Below are 23,287 nucleotides of genomic sequence, written 5' to 3'. Positions count from 1 at the left end.
TATAAAAATCACTTGCTTCAAAATAAAAAATGACGGCACTTGTACAGTTTAGTCAAGACATTAAAAAATGAAAATATGAAAAAAAGGTTATATTGTACGTATCTGTTTTGAACTGAAAGTCTCCGAAAACCTATTCACCTTATTTGATCAAGTAATTTTTTTTTTTTTTTTTTTTACGTTTTTATGACAGTACGTTGAAGGTAGACATCTTTGAATTTTTTAAATTTTTGTTTGGATTTTTAGAACACGCCATGGGGAGATAACTCAATTTAAAGCGCTGATACTCCCTCCCCATCTTTAATACTATCTTTTCTTCCTAAAAATCAAACTTTTTGCTCAGTATCATAACAAATTGTTTTTTCGTTGTAAAAAAGAAACTACCTGATGAAATTAAGTGAAATTTTTTTTCGGAGGACTTCATTTCATAACGTATACGTACAATTTAAACTTTTTTTGATATTTTCATTTTTTATTTTTTAATGTCTTGATTAAACTGTATAAGTACCAAAATGACTTCCAAAGAAAATCAAATAGGTTAACTCGGAAGTCACTATCTAAAAGTTGTCAACGCATGCCAGCATCTAAAATGGACATTAACAGATGATGAATGAAAACTTAAGGCTCATTTTATAAAATAAAATGTTTTAAAATATTGACTAAATGTTTGGATTGGTTTTTATTATAATAATTATTGATTAGAATTTAATAAAAAGCATTCCTTTTTTCTATATTCTATAAAATCAGTTAGCAATTGTCTAAAGTTAAAGATATGCTGGACTACTGTGAGACCTGTCTCTTTGTACAACTCCAAGTGCTCGATAGCTTCAAAGAAGGCAGAATGAAGTATCGTACACTGCTCACTCCCATTTGTAACGAGAAGATCAGAAGGTGCTACAGCATCACACTGATTGAGGGTAAGATGAAGAAATGGCAGCTCAGATGGTTTGGATGTGTTGTGGGCCAACAGCAACATGAAACTTGTCTTTACGTTAGAACTCGCTGGGAAGTGATCCAGAACAACGCCAATGATGAGGTGGGCAGACAAGTCTTCATCTGCACCGGTCATCGTGTCAAGTGGAGACAGAAATCCATCATTGTAGATCCCGGCATCTCGCGTGGGATTAGTGTATTAAAAAAAGAAAGTTATTTTATAAAAATAGAATTTTATTTGAATGAAAATTTCTGTGTATTTTTTTTATTATTTATATTTTAATTTTTTATTTATATTTTAATTTTTTATTTATATTTTAATTTTTTATTTATATTTTAATTTTTTATTTATATTTTAATTTTTTATGGTAAAGAAAAAGTTATTTTATGAAATGGAATTTTATTTGAATGAAAATTTCTGTGTATGCTTTTTTTTTTTTTTCAGGGTAAAGAAAATGATGCCGATCGTCAGCGAAGCATTTTAGCAAAAGGCAGTAAAAGTGATCACATCATGTTGATTAATGCTTATAAGGTATTTCATTATTATGTTTTTTGTGTTCTTTTTTAAAATGAGTTTATAAAAACTAGTGTTGTACTGATTAATCGGCAGGTAATCTGCATAATCGGCAACTCTACTGATCAATCAGTACTCTGCAATTTTGCCGATTAATCGGCCGATTATTTACTTTTCTCTTTCCTATCAAATTTGAATCATTTCACACTACTAGGTAATCCAGTTTTGACACATTAACATAGTAACTGCTAATTTAACTTAACATTTGTTAAATGTCTGGCCTCTATTATAGTTTTTTGTCTTTATCAAATAAAATTACAAAATACAATTTCTAATTCTTAAATGAATATAATTAAACAATTAGATAAGAAAAAGAAATTACAAACCAACTACAAAGTACAAATTGTAATTCTTTAAGTGAATAACTATAAGCTGAAGTTCTGCACCTGCTGCTGCTCTACTTCCTCTTCTATTCTGTCTGCCTCCTCTGCTCTCATAATCTCCTCAGTATTTAAAGTTGAATAGAAATGTAGAAACATTACACTTTCCCTATTCCCATGACGCAGCCTGTTCCTAATAGGTTCATACACATTACCGCCTGTACTAAAGAGCTTCTAACCCTCCAAGATGAAGGTGGTACACTTAAATATTTTGAAGCCAGTTTACTCAGCAGTGGTAAGGTTTCTTGTGTCTACTTCCACCACTGAAATGGATCATCTCTTGCGAGTATTTGTAAAGCTACATAATGGTCAAGTTCTTTTGTGCACTTAACTATAAGGGATTTACTCTTTTGATTGTGATTCTTGTATTTCTGTTGCAGTTTCCAGGTTTAAATCAGCTTCTACCTGTTCTAAGTTTTGATTTCTTACTGTAGGCTTATTTGAAGCTAATTCATCAAACAGGCTTCAAAAAGATACAGTTTTGCTTCACTTTGATTTTCTAGACTCTCAGTAGAGCTTGCAGAAGTGTAAGCTGCCGATTCTGCTCCATCATCATCACTAGATGAGAATCCAATTCTTATTGTTTTCCATGTCATTTTTTTTTAATTTAAATGTGAATCTTGAATTATGGAAAGTAAATACACACAAGTTTTTATTATTTAGATAAATATACTATTTATATATATATATATTATTTAGATAAATATACTATTTATATATATATATATATATATTATTTAGATAAATATACTATATATATATATATTATTTAGATAAATATACTATTTATATATATATATATTATTTAGATAAATATACTATTTATATATATATATATTATTTAGATAAATATACTATTTATATATATATATATTATTTAGATAAATATACTATTTATATATATATATATATTATTCAGATAAATATACTATTTATATATATATATATATTATTCAGATAAATATACTATTTATATATATATATATTATTTAGATAAATATACTATTTATATATATATATATTATTTAGATAAATATACTATTTATATATATATATTATTTAGATAAATATACTATTTATATATATATATATATATTATTTAGATAAATATACTATTTATATATATATATATATATATATATTATTTAGATAAATATACTATTTATATATATATATATATATTATTTAGATAAATATACTATTTATATATATATATATATATTATTTAGATAAATATACTATTTATATATATATGTATATTATTTAGATAGGATTAAAATCTTGTTTCCATTGATTCATTGAACTGTTCAACTAAATTCAGAAATATCAGAATTAGATTGGACAGATTTTGAAAGAAATAACCTCAAAGCTAAAATTGTAGGTATGATATGGTTGAAGTTCTGTGACTAGCTTCTTGGGTGATTTTTGGGTGATGGAATCAGTAACTAGACAATTTCTTGAACACGTCGCCAGTGGTAAGTTAAGTTAGAAATTTTATGGCATCACAAATTCTCGTATGAAAAAAAAAAGAAATGAAAAAATTTCTTATTAAAAAATTCCGGTTTATGTGAATCGTTCTTCTTCACGAACATGCCATGTTTACCAGATAAAAAATATTCTGTTATTCTGAAAAACAGCCGAGTTCATTTGCTTATTTTAAAAACTGGTAAACATTAATCAGAAGGAGCTTTTTCTTGGCATTCATCATAAAGCAGAATGGTCCGCACAAACCAGAAATTATTTGTAAATAATCACAGCGTTAAGTTGAACAAAGCCAATACAAAAATAAAATTTAAAAAAAAAAAAAATAGTACTTATGCAGAGAACTTTTGGCAAACCCATTTCTTAACGTGTGGAGGAGAGGGTGTTTTTCTTACTGGTCTGTGCTTTCACCGAACAATTTAATAAACAATACAAAACAAGTACTTTGTACCACAAGCATTGAAGAAGAACTGACATTTTTTCTCTATATGTTTGACTGGGGAATGGGTTGAGGAAACCACCTCCAATGGATCAATGTGATCAGTGCCAAGCGAAGAATTCAACAGAATCGAAAAAAAAAATACCAATTTTATAAAGAACTCTATTGTTAATAACATGCAGTTCTTACTTTTATTAAAATTAATGTTGAACGTGTACGTTTACTTAATTACATCGCCATGATAAACAAAGTGAAAAAAACTGCATAAAATTATTACATTTTTTTTGAGGATACTATTTAAGAACTGCATGGTATAAAATACCTGACATTTGGATAAAGCACTCTACAATATGCATTGATTAGGCATGCAAAATTTCAGATCTTTTAATAGTTTTTGTGATATATGATTTGGAAATTAGTATATGTTTATGACATTTGGTTCTTTATTTTCACCACCAAAATTGAACATCAGCATTTTTATCAACTTACAATTAATTACATTGCAGCTGGAATTGTTTTTTAAAAAAATAGACATAATAATTATGGAATGGTATTGAATGTTCATATTTACTGTTATTTTACTTCCTACTGTCTTCTTAAATTTGGAGTGATGAAAGCATTTTTTATGATATTTTTACTGGTTACTTTTTTGTCAGTTGCTTTCAAAGTTGCCACGTTATCATTTACACATGTTCGAGCTTCTTGACCCTCACCTAATGTATGCTGCTGATCATCAGTGAAAAGTAGATGTAGAATCCAATTCTAAATATGTTTTCTATGCCAATCTTTTAAAATTAATATCTAGGAAAGTAGACACAAGTTTTTATCATTTAAATAGGATGAAAATCTTGTTTCCATTGATTCATTGAATTGTTCAACAATGGTAAGAAGGATTCCACCAAAGTCAGAAATACTAGAATTAGATTGGACGGCTTTTGACAAAAATAACATCAGAGCTAAATTTGTACATATTGATATTTTGTTGATATTTTGTTGATATTTTGTTGATATTTTGTAACTTGCTTCTTTTGATGATTTCTTCAAATGGACTCAGGAACTGGATATTTTTTTCCATTGATATGGGGACTTGTTTTTATGGTAGGCATCTTATCAACAGCCCACATTACAAGAGCTTTTCTTTGTTCTGAATTTATTTTCAGCATATAATTTGTTGAATTCCACCATGTGATTACATCTTGAATGAGTTTGATTTTTCAAATTAAGCTAATCCTGTATGTCTGTTAATTTGCCAATAGAAAGCGATTAAAGTGAGAAACTGTTTTTCTGTTATGCATGTGCATATGTGTAATGGTTGTCTTCATAGCCGGAGTTTCAATGTATGATAGTTATTCTAAATCACATTCTCTGACATTAGCCACTATATTTGTTGCTGAATCCCGCAAGACTAATAAAACTTTAGGGAAGATGTTATACTCATCCAAAACATTGTGTAATTCTTAACTTATTATTGCATCTGTGTCTGCATCAGGGAATGGAACAACTCTAAGCACAGCTCTGCACTGTTCAAAGTCATTTGAAAACCAATGGCATGCCAAACTCAAAAAAGGAGCATTATCTGTTGTAATTGTCCAAATGTCTGTAGTTCATGAAACGCTAATTTCAGCAAGAAACAGTTGAATTTTTGTTTTACTTTTGTAAATAAATCGAAAATTATTTTGCAGTGAAGTACATTTTTGATAGAATGCTGTAATTTGAACAAAGTTTTGCAGCAAGCCTATTAAATCTAATGTCAGATGTTACAGAATATGGTTTAACATCAACAGCAATTATTTCTCTTATCAGATAATGGACCGCTTGTGACCTGTAGTCATTAATTTTCTTTTGGGCCAATATTGATTCTATAGTAGTTTCGTGTTTCACTGGAGGCTCATAGTTGTTGTCACTTGTTCCTGGAATGTCTGTCCCTGAATATTCATTGTAATTCCTTTTTACTTTTCAACTTTTGTAACAGACCTTTCGAATATATTAGTCATTGTAAAAGTTTTTGCTAATTTGCCACCTTTCGATGTGATGGTTCGACATAATTTGCAAGCAACTGTATTCTTATATTGGGATTGATATCAAAATACTTTCAGCAGAAACTGGTTGCCATAATGGTTGAAGGTTGTTGTTAATATGTAGTTAATTTTTTATGTATTTAAATTACTTATGTCTGATTTCTAATTAGTAATTTATCTCAATAAAATATACATTATCTAAACCAGAAAAATAAAAATATATATGGATTCCAACTTTTCCTAAGCACACAGTCCATGCTTGTAACCATTACATGAGGTCACTTATATAGATATTATATATAACTAGTGGGACCCATGTTCTGGTATTTCCCAGGAAAATTGAAGAAACCAAGAAATTTCTGCTCCCAGTTATTTGAGTGAGAACTCCCTGATTTTTATTCTTGTAATAATTAACAATTTTATTAAGTTCCCAGTCTTTCAGGATGGTCTCCTCTTTTATGATCTGATTTGGCAATTCTGTAATCATCTCTAAACATGCAAATTAACCATTATGATGTTGATCACATACACGTGGTCATAAGTATATAAGTAATTATTGTTCTTTGATTGTGTGAAGCTGAAATCAGCATTTTAATCTCACTTTTAGTGCAAGTTAAGTACAAGTCTATTTTTAGAATTCTTAGATTCTGACCCATTTAAATTAAAATTACTCCCAAAACCAGAATTCAGTGGCAACCTTCTGCCTCTTGAGACAATGGTATTCTGCACCTAGTTTGGTTTACTATAACATCTCCTGTGGCTAAACGGTTCAATTTTAGATTTGCAGCTACATTGGCAGTTGCTGCAGTTATAATCAATGGTATGGATGGTGGGGCTGACAGAGATGAACTGTATCCTCTCTCGCTTGTGGCTTCTCTTTTCTTCACATCGTCTTTCTCTGTTCTTTTCTGCTAATTTGATGCTGTCCTTGACCTTTGCTTACCAGGCTGATCAAATAACTCGGATTCAAGATCCTGTGGCTGAATGCCACAAGTCTTCAGATCTCTGTTGCAGGTGTCCTTGTAGTGCAGAGTTGGTCATACAGGATGTCCTTTGGAATGTGACCAACTTCCATCCTGCACACATGACTGAGCCGACACAAGCATCTCTGAGTTAGAATGGCAAACATGCTTGGTATGCCAGCCTGGGACAATATATGTTTGTGACTCAATCCTGCCATAATACATACACACATATGTATTCACGTATAAAGCCCATGTTTTATCGAAAAGAGAAAACAAAAATACTCTTTTCATGTTGAATACACACCAGGTATTTTTAAGTTGTTTTTAAATTACTTTCTTCAAATCAATCGCCCTGAAAAAGTCTTAAATGAAGACAAAATGTTGATAAATATAAAAAGGAAAACACAAATTATTTTTATTTCCATATATGTATATATGGTATACATTATAGCTCAGGGAGATGAACACTCTTGCCTTGCATAGTTCTAGGAATAGTACCGGTTAGCCTCTCTCTGATGTTTTGAAGGGTTACCATACTGCAAGAACTAGAAATGCATATATATGTATGTATATATGCATGCTTGTGTGTGTATATGTGTATGTTTATATATGTATGTATATATGCATGCTTGTGTGTGTATATGTGTATGTTTATATATGTATGTATATATGCATGCGTGTGTGTATATGTGTATGTTTATCATGAGACTACCAGGTTGGAATCTGGCACAGGATAGCCTTTCCTCGATAGGGCAGACGGGACTCTTTAACTGTAGTGAAAGCAACTTGTGTAGGAGAATGAAAACTTAGACATAAAACCTGCAGCTGAAATAACTACTGGTCATCTTGTTTCTGCTTGTCACTGTATCATAGTCTTTAAATCCTAGAGAGTGGTGCAAGTGTGGTACAAGCTTACATCATTTAAATCCAACGATGTACAAATGTGTAAAACTCTGCAGATTTTGAAGTTGTCCTTCATACTCCTACAGCATTGGAAGAGTGGCGACATGCAGAGACTTAACAGGTTCGAGGTACATGGTCACAAATCTACAAGTGGGTGGCAGGAGTCTTATCTTAACATTGCTATCTTGTCTTGATTGAGAGATTTCAGTGGAGACTTCAGTAGCTGAGCAGACTTGTTTAGGGAAAGCACTGTTAACTTATTTTTTGCTAGAAAAATTGCATTAATCATTGTCAGCTCAAGCATCTGCTAATGACGGCTGTTTGCTCATGCAAGGACAAAAGATATGAGAACGAATAGCTCTAGAAATGAAACATTGTTTGTTGTAATGTCAGAACTCTCTTGAATATGGACAAGACAAACAAAGGACAGCTCTAGTGACTAGAGAACTCAAGAAACTTAATATTAATATAGCTGCTCTACCAGAAACTTGCCTCCTTGAGAAAGACCATTTGATCAAGGTAGGATCAGGATACTCTGTGTTCTGGGTTGGAAAGCCAAAGGTTAGGGTACATAGAGTGCGTTTCGCGATAGAAATTAACTCTGGTTGGCAAGATCAAAAGATCCTCTACTGTCACTGATAGAATCATGAAACTTAGAATTCCACTTTCATATGGTTTGATTCCTCTGAATTTTCTATGCTCTGACCATGTAAGTGAGAGAAGTTATCATCCTGGTTTTCTACAGACAATCAATGGGGCAATGTCATCGCTACCTAACAATGAAAAACTCATACTTCTTGGTGACTTCAACACTCGTGTTGGTTAGAGACTGGGGAACATGCAATGCTTTAGGGCATCATGGGATTGACTGAATTAAGAATTAAGTGGTTTGCAATTACTGGAGTTCTGTTCTGAGCAATCACTGGTACTCTGCAATAATTTCTTCCATCAGAAATGATAAGCACAAGACAACTGTGACTTATCTCAAAGTCATCTAATTATCACTCGCAAATGCTTGAGTTATGCATAGTGCTGAATGTGATTCGGATCATAGGTTGGTTCAAGGAAAGTTCAAATTGAGTATATGCAAGAAGCTACGCATGACAGGAGTTTAGATTCCTGAATGCATTGATGTAGACAAGCTAAAGAATTCTGAGTTACTGGTTCATGTGAAGGAGAGATTGGACAGTGTCGCTTTTGATAGATCATGGGGCAAACTATAAAGAACAAATATATTCCGCTGCCTCTGAGAGAAAAGTTTATTTTATTAATAGTAAATTTTACCAATAGTAATAACATCCTAAAGTGTTTGTAAAGTTATTTTTTTAATAGCTTTGCAAACATTTCAGGACACTTATTAATTTTTGATAAAATTATTTATAAAAAATAGATTACTAGAGTGCCATCAGTTATAACCGAAACCAAAACTTATATAGAATTCTTGGTAAAATTATTCATTAAAATTAAACGACTCTGATGTAAGCATGACACAGAAAATGACACACACGCTATCATATTAATATATAGATTATGAGGCTGATTTTGCAAGTTTGAATTATTGTAAATTATCTGCCTTTATTTCTTCAAGATGGTGATGTGGCACAGTTCCTTTCTCCAGCGCTAATTTAAATCCCAGGTTTTATCTAGGGCAGATAACAAAACTCAATTTTTGTGAATTCGAAAACTGTTTTCAATAATTATTACTTTTCTACCTTATCGTTTTTCGTAATTTTTGGATATTTTAATTACTGCAACATAAAATTAAGTAGATAGCATTGGCTTTACTTGAAATTCAGTATTTTGATTTTTATTAATGAAAATATTTTTTGAAGATAATTATTAAAAATTAAGTTTTTAGTTATCTCCCTTAGATAAAATCTGATTCAAACTAGCGCCGTTTTTTGCTTACTGATAAAAGTTTATGTTCTTAGTTAAGAATAAAACTACTTTATGAATTTTTATGGTTTTTGGAATATGACATTTTCGTTCCATAATGGGTACATGTATCATACAGACCTTTTTATTTTTGGTTTTTAATATAGAGGAAATTCTTGACAAAAACTATCCTTTTTTATTAAATCATTTTAATTATGGTTTCTATCAACAAAAATAATGAATTAAACAGAACAATAAAATTATGAAGGGAACATTAATTTATTATTATAAACTGTTTAAAAAAGTTGCTAAGTAAACAAATTCATGAATGTTGATGGATGTTTGCTGTGTATTTTATATACCATATTCTAAAACATTAAGTTGTATTATTTCTTGAAATAACAATAACTTGTTTTGATGGTAATATGGCAATGATAAATGAAAAAACTTTTTACATTTATTCGTTTAGATTTCTCTTTATATGTATACGGGTTTGACAATAAAAGAAACATCTAACATCATAATTTTAAAATATCTCTAAAAACGACCAAAGCATTTTTTTTTTTTTTTTTAATTTATTGTTTGTGCTGCCTCGATGTGTTTTGCTAAAATTGTGGTTTTGTTTGCATGGCATGTATTGTGATAATCATTCTTCTACATCTAGCTAGTTATATAATCACACCTCACCTGAGATTTTGTGGGAGTGAGTGGCCAAGAGTGGCCACTAGAAATGTCTTGTACCGTCAAAGTCAAATCGTTCACTTCTCAAAAATTTGATCTCACAGTAACACATGATCCCACCAAGTATCACTATATCCTCACTCCGACTTCACGACATAACACTATAATTTTTAACATTTGAAGTATGTGGCATATATTAAAGACGCCTATGGAGTACAGCATAATCATGTTGACACCTCGGTTCCCGCTGGATCACCAAAGTTAAGCAACATTGAACCTGGTCAGTACTAAATGGGTGACCATTTGGGATTTTTAGGTGCTGTGTGTGCTCTCCGCTTATCTCGGCATTGTTTCATCCTGCACTTCTTCTTGCCACTGGACTCAAACAGTGCCAATTCAGGAGAGGTGTGGTTAGGGATTGCGCAACCCTTGCCTCACAATTACACGCACAACTGCCCCTACAAGGGGTATCCTTTGTCTTTCGAGACTGAACGCAGGCATTGATCGATACTGCTATTGCAACCATTCCTTCCTGTTGTTCCTTGTTTGTTGCATTACTTCATTGTTTCAGAAATGAGTAAATGCTTAAATGTTTTCTTTTTCTCCTCTGTAGGGCTGGGAAACTGCCGTTCTTCGTGGATATGACCGTGAGTACTGCTGGAACAACTTCCTTTCGCAGCATACATTAAAGGTACAGTTTTTTATTGTTTGTATTCAGTTGAATTGATAAATTTATTTATCAGTTATGAACATTTTTTTATTGTTTGTTGATTAACACTTTTATACAAACCCTCATATTTTTTATTTGTTTATTACAACTTTCCATTGATTCATTCAAACAATTTTCTAAACATCAACATTTTACTTGCTGTATTGTCGTCTGGGGATGTAGAGCATGTTAATTTCATATTTATCAAATTTCGAAAACCTTTTTAGGATAAATCCTTCTCTCAAAATGCCACCCATGAAATGATTAATAAAATCCACAACAATGATAGATACAGATATGACGTTTGTAACATTGTCACTAACTCTAACACACTTTTGCCACTGCCCTGATTTGGCTTATGATGTTCCTCTTCAGTTCAGGAAAGTCTATAAAATTCTTTTGATATTATCTTGAATATAAAAGATTATAGATAAAAATCAGAGGTATTATAGTCCAGTTATTGTGTTGTGCATTCAGAATCACACCTCATACTGATGAGCTGTTCATGAAAGTGTCCTTTATGTCCATGTCAAGTGTCGCAAAGTGATGATTATAAAATCTGTTATGACCAATGAGTCTGTCCTGATAAGTATCAGAAGGCGACAATTATAAGAGTTTGTGCTGATCAATATCAGATGACAATTCTAAAGTCTAAAACTACTAAAGAATAGAAAAATCCTTTAAATAAAATCAAAGTATTTTTTTGGGGGGGGGGATTCTTCCAATTACTATTCTCAGTAGTTTGAAGAATCCAAATAATTTTGTTCTCAATAGTGTTAATTTCGCAATGTTTCGGTTGATGTGTAACCTCTGACCTTCTTTAGGTGAATCTTGTTGAACTTGGATATTCTGTACAGAAATTGAAACCTTATTGAATTATTTAATACACAAGGGTAGCATGTTCTCGTTCCATCAGCCATAACTGGGTAGAAGTCCTAAGTAATTCACAATTATATTTTGAAAGCTGTATTTTAGCTTATTTCTCGCATTATCGGCCAAGCTCCAACCCCTGTCCCATCGCCGCAATGTTGCATCTCTGTGCCTGTTTTATAAATACTTTAATGGAATGTGGTCTGATGAACTCATAGCACTCGTGCCACCACAACGTATATATTCCCGACAAACCAAACAAGCAGCAAAATCCCGCCCCTTCACTGTTGAGATCTATAAATGGCGAAGTGTCATTTTGCTAAAATTGTGGTTTTGTTTGCATGGCATGTATTGTGATTTTGAGTGTCACCATGCACTGATTGAAACTTCAACTTCTACTGGAGTGTAGCTTTACAAATGAATTTTGCCAAGTATTTTATCCACTATGCCATGGATCCTTGCAGATAATTCTAATATAAAGTAGGAGCCTTAAAGCTATTTTATTTCTAGATGTACAATCTTCTTACATACGTACATACGTATATATATATATATACTGTGTGGGTCAAGATTATGATAGTAATAAATCACTGCAATTATCTTTTCCAAAAATAAAATGTTAAAATCACTTGTTTGATACAAAGTCTACTTAGCAAACCAAAATATCAATTCAAATTTTCAGAAACGAATACAAGTTTGTTTTTTTTGTAATAATTAGGAAAAATGAATTGGGCCAAAAGAGTTTGCAAAAACTTTATTAAAGCAAATTAAATATGATTAGATTAAGTTTTAGATATTGTGCCATTTTAAAAAGAAAACCATTAAATTTCATCCAAAAACTTAATTTCAAGAAAAAACTGATTGTTAGTATTTAACCCTTGATTATCTTTCCTTTATTCTCCATCAACATTTTATCAACAGATGATGCTAAATTTTGCACTTTTTCAGGTGAAATTTAAGAAGATACCTTTTTAATCCTCTCCCAGAGATCTTTCTAACTACTGAATTGATGCCCATTCTCATATACCTTTCTCTTCATTATGACTAAAGGTTTTCTATTAAATTTAAATCCAGGCTCTGGTGATGCCAATCCATCAGTTGTTCACCAAAAATTCCTTGATCTGAAAACTTTTGTGCACCAGGAAGTATGGTTTGGTGCATTATCTTGTTGGACAATGAGATTGTGTTTGATATCATTGTGTTTGATATCATTGTGTTTGATATCATTGTTCTTTAAGCTTGACCAATGCAACAAATTCTCTTCCAAAAAACAAGCAATAATTCACTAAATTCTTTTTAATATCATCAGGAACCAGAAAAGGCCCAACAATCTCACTCGCAAGATCCTGGCCTAAGTCATTGCTTCTCAACCTTACAAGTACTGGTATCTTTTAGAAGTCATCGTTTGGTTCAGCCATCAGGGCCATCCAACGTAGTTTGAATTTCATCAAAACATTATGAAAATCTGTTTTCAGATACTTAGTGGCCCATGCTAGTCACTTCTGACAGTTTTTATCACTCAAAGAAAGATATTTGGTCAGTGCTCTCTGGTCTGCTATTTCTTTCAAAATTCAATTTTGGGTCCTTTTCGAAATTTCAGTAACCCCAGCACAATCAAAAATAGCTTTACTTGTACTGTGTAGAATTGCAGATTAACATCTTTGGATTTTTCTTAAATCTCTTGATGTGGTCACTCTTGATGTAATGCTTTTGTGTTTGTATCTTCCTTTTTTGTCCAAATTGACAAAACAATTTCACAGTTTGATGGTTTTTACAATTTCTAATGTAGACTTCTTCAATGCAGGTAATTCCATAATTTCATTTCATTGGCTGTCAGACTGTCAGCATCTTTCCTGTAACAAATTTTAGTAATTTGCAAAACCTTTGGGTCCACGTAAAAAAATGAATATATGAAAATAAATTCATTTTGAGTTAATTCATAAAACTGCTTTTATGTGAGTTATGGTGAACTGTGAATGATAGTAGATAAGCTATCAAAAATGTATGATAGATGCAAGTGAGCAAAAATTGTGTTGCACAGTATATATATATGTATGTATAGCCATAAAGTTTTCATATACCAATGAGTTTTAAGTCTATATATATATATATATATATATGTGACATATTTCATTAAATAAAATAAACGTTTTTTGTCTATTAATTCTGTTTTCGATCCTTTCCAACTTCTGAATAACAGTCTTCACTTCTGGCAGGAACTGGCTGATGTAATCACCATATTTATCATAAGTCCGAGTATTTTCCAATCCTTCAGGATTCATCGTCAGGGATAAATTAATCTAACTGGTTTTGAACAATTTATAAAGTTTGTTTTTTAGTGGCGTGATGCTTTACTCCGGAAATATGGACTGTAGTAAATCTGTATCGTAGTGCTGTTTTCTTGAGGTTTCGTAAGCGGGTGGTGGAAATATCTTCAAGGAATATTTTCAGCAACGGTTTGTAGTCCATCGCAATGATTAGGTTTGAACATCCAAGAATGAAGTATCTCGCCTTTTCTAAGGCATCTGCAACTGCGAGTACCTCACCTTCTTTCGGTGCGTAGCGTGATTCTGTTGTATGTCTAAAATGGCTGCCAACTAGGGTCACCTTCTAGCCAGAGTGACAGCAAAACAGTTCCTTTTTGGGGCAGTTACAGTGTTTATGTAGGAGCTAAAATCCAATTCCAGATTTTGACCAATCAGTTGCCAAGCATGTTGGTTTAACCGGATCAAAGATGCGGACGTCATGTTCAATTTCAACAATAATCAATGCCTTGAATTCCTGAAAAATGGTTTCTAGGTTCTCATTCCACTTGAATTGGGTGGTCGGTTTAAGAAGTTCCCTGAATGTAACATGCAATCTGTCATTCTGAAGGCATATGACACTTGGTTGGTGTGACCGAACCATGAACAAACATTGGCGATATTTTTCGGTGTTGGAAAATCCAGAATTGCCTGTAGATACTTCCTACATGGACAGACATAATTCTTGGTGATCTCAAATCCAGCAAATTCAACAACGTCCGCTCCAAGAATAAATTTATCTGGGTTAAGCATGATGCTGTTTCTTCCACAGATGTCAAGCCAGTTCACAGTCTGAGAAAAGCTTTCTGCCAAGTTGTCAGCTCATAACAAAGCATCGTCAACACACTTTGTCTTGTTCGGTATGTCCGCAACAATCTCGGCATAGTGTCATGTGTATCCATCGCAGGAAGTAATGTAGCCTTGCGGTGCCGTCCTGTAGCGATATCAGCCCCAAGGGGTGATAAATGTGGTAAAATGGCGATCTTCCTCACAGAGGAGTACACTGTAGTAACCGTTCCATGCATCGAGGACAGTTTTCTTTTTACAAGATGGCACTGATCGCGTTTGGAGGAATGGCGATGATGTGTGATGCATTTCACGAGTTGCATAGGCATTTAGGGCTTGAAGATTGACCGTTTTTTTTGTGCAAATCATCGTTCTATGACACCAGGTGACAGGTTTGCTAATTAATGGTTCAATGACTCCCAATTGCACGTCTCAGTCGAGTCCTTTTTTGCCTTCTTCCTACCAATGTATGGGAACCGGTACAGGATTATGATGAGCTACAGGCTCGGTATCTGAGTCCACCATTAGCTTTAACGATGGGTAGTCCATTATAGGTAATGTTTGCTGTTCATATGTGTTGAATGTGCTGGGACCATAAAGATCAAGAAGAAACTGTTGAAGCTTCACGCAGTTTTCCTCTGTTGTTTTGTGTGGGAGTGCCGTTAGAGGGAGAGGAAGGCGCATTGGGCATCCGCAAATTGCCTCATCTATGGTGGCAGCATTTTGACTGTATGTCATGTGTAATAGGGAAATCAGGAGCAATCAAGCCAAGATCCGCACAAGCTTCTTTGCTTAGGAATAGTTTATCTGACGATGGGCTGATACACGTTGTCTCAATTCAACCAGTTATCCATGTCGATTTTTGATAGAGAGGCTCAATAACATGGCTCCTAATATTTTGATGCCGCTGTTGGTAGCCATGCACATTGTTACTGGGATCAGCTCCGATTCATGTAGCCTATGGCGGTGAACCAGTTTGAGACCAGCAAGGCAACTATGACAACCGGTGTCGACCATGGCTGGCATATTAATGGCCACAGAACGTGCCGGTAAGCCAACACCCAGAGCTATGTGATATCCGGGAAGAGCCTCTACTGTTAGATTTCTGAATGGTTGAGGTTTTGCTTGATCCAAGTGTTGGAAAGACCGTCATATACACGGTGATCAAGTCATATGCTGGTTTCTATGCTACTGTTAGTACTGTGGGTTTTGCTTTTAGATGAGTCATCATTGATGTTACATAGAGCGTTACATACAGTGTTCCATTTCATGGACTTTACAGGCTGTTTTGGTCAAGTAAAATTTGGGGCACCTTTACTATGGCACGTTTTCAAAGTGGTTGTCTCGATGACAGTGTTCACACTTATGTCCAAAGGATGTGCATTGAGTTCTGTGGATACGTGCAGTGTTTTTGTGCCATGACTGCACGTATCCACAGGAGAAATATGTTTCTTGTTTGACCTCATAGATGCTTAGTTCTCTGGTATGATGACCGTGCAGCTGCCACTGAACAGATCTTTAACAATTTTGAGGCAGATCGCTTACTAACCTCAATAAATTGAAACCCTTCATGTCCTTGTTTGTATTTCCCGGAAGGTCTAGTTGAATATCAGGATCCGTAATCCCACAGCTCAGCACGTCTCGTATGATGGCATCAGATTCACATTGTAGTTACAGCTGGAGCATGTGATCACGAACTGACATATTACATATATCTGCCTGCCCCCGAAGGCAAGCACCAAAGGGAATGGATGTACCGATTCGTCATGATCTTGCTGCATGCTGTACAACCTGTGTTTTCTTCTTGGATTGCTAGCTTCCGGATGGTACACATGATTTCATCCATGGATTTGAGTTTCCCACCTGATGTACAAGTGAGATCACTACGTAGTTCCAATAGTTGGATCACTTCTTCACGTCCGAATATCTTTGTGGCAACCATATAATCAATTCAACATGATTGAAAGTAGGCCCAGCCTTCAGTAGCACCGGCCGTCGGGTTATAGTTGGTCGTTTAACCTTCTCAACTGTCGCTGTATGAATAGAGGCACCAACAGTGTGTATGGCTCCATGGGTTGTCAGGAGTGCTGCCACAATAGCTGTCTCAAGATCTGGTGTGATGTAGTTGCATGTAAGGAAGGGGCACTGTATGACTGGCATGGTAACTCAATTGAAATTCAGTTATCTTGTTCATAGATAAGAGTGAACTCTATTTGTCCAGCAGTTGTTTATTGCTGACAATGAACAAGATCTGAAAGCGTTATAGACACAACAGAATTACTAATAATCCTCTAGATTCAACGTCCTTTTCAATATTTCTGTTTCAGATGCTAAAAGAAATGAAGAAACAATTTGCAACGTTGATATATGACCTTGGATTTATCGAAGCACCAAATCCTTTGAACAGGGCAGCCAACATACATTCAGGTATTTGAGCTGGTTTAGTTTTCAGTTCATGCATTAACACTTTAATATTGATCTATTCTCTCAGTGTATATATTGATGTTTTGCAAACTTTGTTTCTTTATTATCAAGAAATGCCATCCTTTTAGTGTACCATTTTTAACATTTCAAGTCACGTTAGTTTAGAAGAAAAAAAATCTGAATTGAAAAAAAAGTTATTTACTTTTCTTTGTTTTTTCATTTGATTTGTCATATGTAAAGATTTAACTCGTGAAATAAAGTTTTGTGAGGTTTACTTTAATTTTCAGTCATCCATATAAAACTTATTAAAACAAAAACAACCAAAAATAATAGAAAAATAAACATCAGACCATGGAGATTGTTTTTAAGGATTAATGTCAAAGTTGTGTTATCACACGTGCCAAGCGTAATCTTCTGGTTTTAGAAAATATCCCTGCTCACAAACCTATTTGATGGATTTTATACATTTACCTCCATGGATTTTATACATTTACCTCTATGGATTTTATACATTTACCTCCATGGATTTTATACATTTACCTCCATGGATTTTATACATTTACCTCCATGGATTTTATACATTTACCTCCATGGATTTTATACATTTCCCTCCATGGATTTTATACATTTACCTCCATGGATTTTATACATTTACCTCCATGGTAAGAAAAAACAAATTCTGATGATATCATATATCACTGAAAAATTAATTTTAAACAGATAAGTATTTGTTTATTTTAAATAACATTGTGTTGTAATTTGGCTTATAAACACATTTTGTACATATTTTCAAATTTTAAGGATTATTTTAGTGTTATGAGGTCATTAACCATTTTATGAACTACATAATGGGAATTTAGTCAGATATTAAGGATCATGTGATCATGAAAATTTGTTTAGCACTGAGTAAGCTATTTTTTTATCGCTTTTTCTTACATACAATTACCATTACTCATTACTGATGTTCATTTTAAAGACATTAAAAGACTGTACTTTGCATGAATATTTGTTGATGAAAAAACTGTGTCATGTTTACTCACAGTCGATTGTTTGCAACTGTTTCATTGCAAGAAAATTGTTTTTGTGTCACTATTTAATAATGGATAAAACATGGTTCTATCCCTTCATTCTGGAATCAAATTGGCAGTCAATTGAGTGGAAGAAGGATGCAAATATCAGCAGGCAAGGTTTTGGTTACCCTATTTTGAGATGCACAGGGTATTTTGTTTATGAATTACCTTGACCATCTGAATGAAAAATTGAAAAAAAAATAAACAATAAATGAAAAAGAAAAAGTTTGCATACATTAAAACAACTTTCCGTGTCACAAGTCGATCCTAACAATGGCAAAAATTACATGAATTGCACTTTCAATTACTCTGCATCTACTCTATATTTGGTTGGGCTCCAGCAACTACTAACTGTTTGAAAACCTCAAAAGAATTCTTCTGAGAGATTTTGCCCAAATAATGAATTCATATTGGAAACTGGAGTTTATTCTGAGGCCAAAGCCAAATCATTCTAAAACAAAAAAAATCAAATTTTTAGAGAAGCATTGGAATCTATATATCATCATAGAATGAGATGTTGATGAATAAAATTGAGTTTTGCCTAAAAACAATTTTTATATTAGTTAGGCCCGGAACTTATTGAGTGACATATGGGGAACTCTTTTTTAAATAATACGAGTGAACAAAGAACGAGAATGATAAAAAGAATAATAAAAATAAAGGGTTAGGATATTAGTAAGATAAAAACCTGTGATAAATGGATCGTTCAAGTACTTTGCTCATCCTCCTACACATAACCCCCCACCCATATTAGGTGACAAGATTTCTAATGTTTGTAAACGAAATGAAGAAAAGTTTTGATTTTTTTTTTTTTTTTTTTTTTTTTTTTGTCTTGAAATGTCAGTTTTCGAAGATAATTCATGGCCTGAAGACGTAATCTCCCTTAGCATGGGTGATTACAAAAACATGTATGCACATATGTAGCCATTAATGTTTGTATAAATAAACTTAAATACTTATACAAAAAATCAGATCTCTTATTTTCACCGTTATTTGAAGAAATGACAGTAAAGAGCATCTACATAAACGAATTGAAAAAAATCTTTGTTTTTTATATATTTATTATATTATTATATATTTATTATATTATTATATATTTATTATATTATTATATATTTATTATATTATTATATATTTATTATATTATTATACATTTACTATATTATTATATATTTACTATATTATTATATATTTATTATATTATTATATATTTATTATATTATTATACATTTACTATATTATTATATATTTATTATATTATTATATATTTATTATATTATTATATATTTATTATATTATTATATATTTATTATATTATTATATATTTATTATATTATTATATATTTATTATATTATTATATATTTATTATACTATTATATATTTATTATATTATTATATATTTATTATATTATTATATATTTATTATATTATTATATTATTATATATTTATTATATTATTATATATTTATTATATTATTATATATTTACTATATTATTATATATTTACTATATTATTATATTATTATATATTTATTATATTATTATATATTTATTATATTATTATATATTCATTCTATTATTATATATTTATTATATTATTATATATTTATTATATTATTATACATTTACTAGTGTTGGGACGAGGAATCGGAATCAGGAATCAGAAAAATCGGAAGATTTGCGGGTATCGAAATCAGAAAAATTGATGCCAATTTTCCGATGCCAAAATGATTCTTTTGTCTTTTTTTATTTGATTTTGTTTAAAGCAAAATCTTCCATTGCTGGTAATAATGATAAAATAATAAATATTTATTGATTTTAAAATACCAGTGAAGCTAAAATCGATAAATCACTCTCCATAAGTGTATTTTGGATGTTTTATGAAAATATCTGCATAGTTAACATGTTTTTTGACAGAAAATCGGGGAAAATAGCAATCTTATAGTTAAATAATTAGAAATTTATTAAGAATCGGAATCAGTAATTGTATCGGAATCAGGAATTTAGCACGGAATCAATAATTGGGAAAAATATTGAAATCGTCCCATCACTAATATTTACACTAGAAATTGGTTAGAAAAATTTTTATTTTCAATATTTAAACCAAATAATGTTATTTTGTTTTAATGAAACAAAATAAGGTAAAACAGATAAAAGATACAATTAAAAAAATCTACCTCCATTACCATTGATAGCTTCCTTAATGAAATTGGAACAGTGCTAAGATTTTAAGATTGAAAGAACAGATAATTGTTTTTGTTATTAAAAAAATGTGTATCCTCTTGATTAACATATTGCATCAAACTGCTACACATATGATCGCTTGGAAGCAAATGCAGGCCTCATTTGATGACACAACACCTTTGCAAGTATATATGCCTTTGTCTTGCTTCAAACCTATACACTGATTCAGAAGCTTTTTAATTTAACTGCCCTTCCAACACTTTGTGAATGTGAGGACAAATCTGGCAACTATAACTTGGCTCCATTCATCAGTGAATCTAAAAGTTCATCTTCAGAAACTGTTTCTCTAAATGCCGGTTCACAAACATCACTCTGTGAAAGGTTAATTAACTCCAACCAATAATTGGCATTAAAGTAGATTTGTGTTATTTTTTTTTTAAATTCTTTTTTGGTCGGCTCCTCACTACTGAAAGAATATAAAAATACTATATTGAGCTAACTTTTAAATGTAAAGCTTATCTATTTTAATTTTTATAATAAGATGTGATACTATAAAGTGGCCCTGGGGTGGATTTGAGCCACTAAGTGCTGAGAGGGGGGGGGATAGACAAAGGAAGAGGAAATAGCTTAGAATAAACAAAGAAATCGGAAATATCCTACAATCAACAATAGATAGAAAATAGCTTAGAATATTTGTACTTTTGTGAAACCACGCGTGTGTCCCCACCGGCAGTCGCAAGCGAGAAAATGACGGTCCGGCCATGAACGAAAAATCCACAGTACATGACGTTGGGAGTCGGCGATCTGACGAGGGAGCCACATGTGGGGTTACAAAATGCAAACAAAAATTTAAAATGAGGACAACCAACTGGAATAAATACCAATTATTATCATTGCTACATAATTTACGTAGCGGACCAGCAAAAGTTATAGGACTTTTTGTGGTTCCCTCAAAAGAACTCTAAATGAAAGTTCATTTTGGTGTAGAGAGCAACGAATGGTGTGTAATTTTATCTGTAGCTTTCTCTCAACAAGTGCTACAAGTTGCGCCCCACAACTTGTATTTGTGTTTTCTACTAAAATAGCCTTAATTGTTGAATCCTTTCCGAACACTAACAGCTTCCTCTGCAAGAACATTTCTAGTTGAACCAATATTAGGAATAACTCTATGAGTGAGATATTCATTTTTGTGTTCCATTTCTTTTGTTAAGGTCAAATGGCATTCTGGTCCCTTTGCTTTTTTTAAAATATTTTTTTTCCATTTGGCCCCAAAATTTCTTTATACAACAATGTATTTTTATCATTTCTTCCATCAACCCCAATACAAACAAGGTTATCAACAATTTCACCATGTCTTTGATGGACATTTTCTTTCATTCTTGTCTTTTCTTTACATTTATCAATGATAAAATCTTTTATATCGACATTAGATTTGAGAAGGTCTGTGGCCACTAAATCTCAAATTAATGCATTTGCAAGGTTGGAAGAAATATCACCGTTGATTAATTTCATAATATCTCAAGGGATTTTGATAAAACTGTAAGGGCCTGCGGGATGTCTCCCAGGCTCAAAGTATTCAACTTCTGGTGAATGACTATAAGGAGTGGAGTGGGAAAGAACAGCATCCTCATTATAAGATGTTACCACATCATTAGATGATGAACATAACCTCTTTTGTCATTCTAATCTTTCTGTTTTCTTTTTACATTTTTTATGTTGGCTTTGTCTATTGGACCAAGCTGGAAAGTACTCTTGGGTCCTTTTTTGTCTATTGGACCAAGCTGGAAAGTACTCTTGGGTCCTTTTTTGTCTATTGGACCAAGCTGGAAAGTACTCTTGGGTCCTTTTTTGTCTATTGGACCAAGCTGGAAAGTACTCTTGGGTCCTTTTTTGTCTATTGGACCAAGCTGGAAAGTACTCTTGGGTCCTTTTTTGTCTATTGGACCAAGCTGGAAAGTACTCTTGGGTCCTTTTTTGTCTATTGGACCAAGCTGGAAAGTACTCTTGGGTCCTTTTTTGTCTATTGGACCAAGCTGGAAAGTACTCTTGGGTCCTTTTTTGTCTATTGGACCAAGCTAGAAAGTACTCTTGGGGCCTTTTTTGGCTCTGATCTTTCAAATATTCCCTCTCTTCCACTTGAACTTAAAATATCAAATTTTACATTTTTTTTACAAACAGATGTCAAAAGATTATTTCAAATGAAAATGATAATAGTTGCTTTTTAGAAGTGTTCAAACATCAAAAGCAAACATGGAAATTAATTTAATTTTAAATTTACATTCGTATTATTTGGATTCATCAGACTATTGTTCTCGTCTTCAGTGTGATTTTCACGTTTCGGTCGATATAACCTCCGACCTTCTTCAGGTGTATCTTGTCGAACTCAAGAATGTGGATGGAATTTCAAGCAGAACCCTTTATTTACTTCACGGGAGTAGCATGCTTTTGTTCCATCAGCCATGACTGGATAGAGGTCCGCAATTGTATTTTTTGGTCGGCCACACTGAGGATTAACCTTCAGTGAATATCACTTTTTACCATTGAGTTTTCCAAGTACTTTAACCACTGCACTACGGGTCTTTGCGGACATTCCTGAGTTCGACAAGCTACACCTGAAGAAGGTCGGGGGTTACATCGACCAAAACGTGAAAATCACACTCAAGATGAGAACAGTAGTCCAATGAATCCAAATA

The 23,287-nt window shown here is 32.5% G+C and overlaps 1 protein-coding gene across 2 annotated transcripts in view; it reads left to right on the top strand.

The window, feature by feature from the left end:
- The window catches only part of LOC145269289 (ATP-dependent DNA/RNA helicase DHX36-like), a 180,114-nt gene that overhangs the window by 108,927 nt on the left and 47,900 nt on the right, over window positions 1–23,287 (top strand). For both annotated transcript variants that reach the window (XM_080124973.1, XM_080124974.1), the window contains exons 20-22: window positions 1,376–1,462; window positions 10,861–10,938; window positions 17,243–17,342. In XM_080124973.1, the coding sequence (XP_079981099.1) occupies window positions 1,376–1,462; window positions 10,861–10,938; window positions 17,243–17,342 (265 nt within the window). The remainder of the gene's footprint in view (window positions 1–1,375; window positions 1,463–10,860; window positions 10,939–17,242; window positions 17,343–23,287) is intronic.

The sequence above is a fragment of the Euprymna scolopes genome, chromosome 45 (genome assembly GCF_053919585.1).
Source record: "Euprymna scolopes isolate OS-2025 chromosome 45, ASM5391958v1, whole genome shotgun sequence".
In the NCBI taxonomy this organism is placed as follows: Eukaryota; Metazoa; Mollusca; class Cephalopoda; order Sepiida; family Sepiolidae; genus Euprymna; species Euprymna scolopes.
Note: the sequence above shows the minus strand (reverse complement) of the source record. Positions and strands in the feature narration are given on the sequence as shown.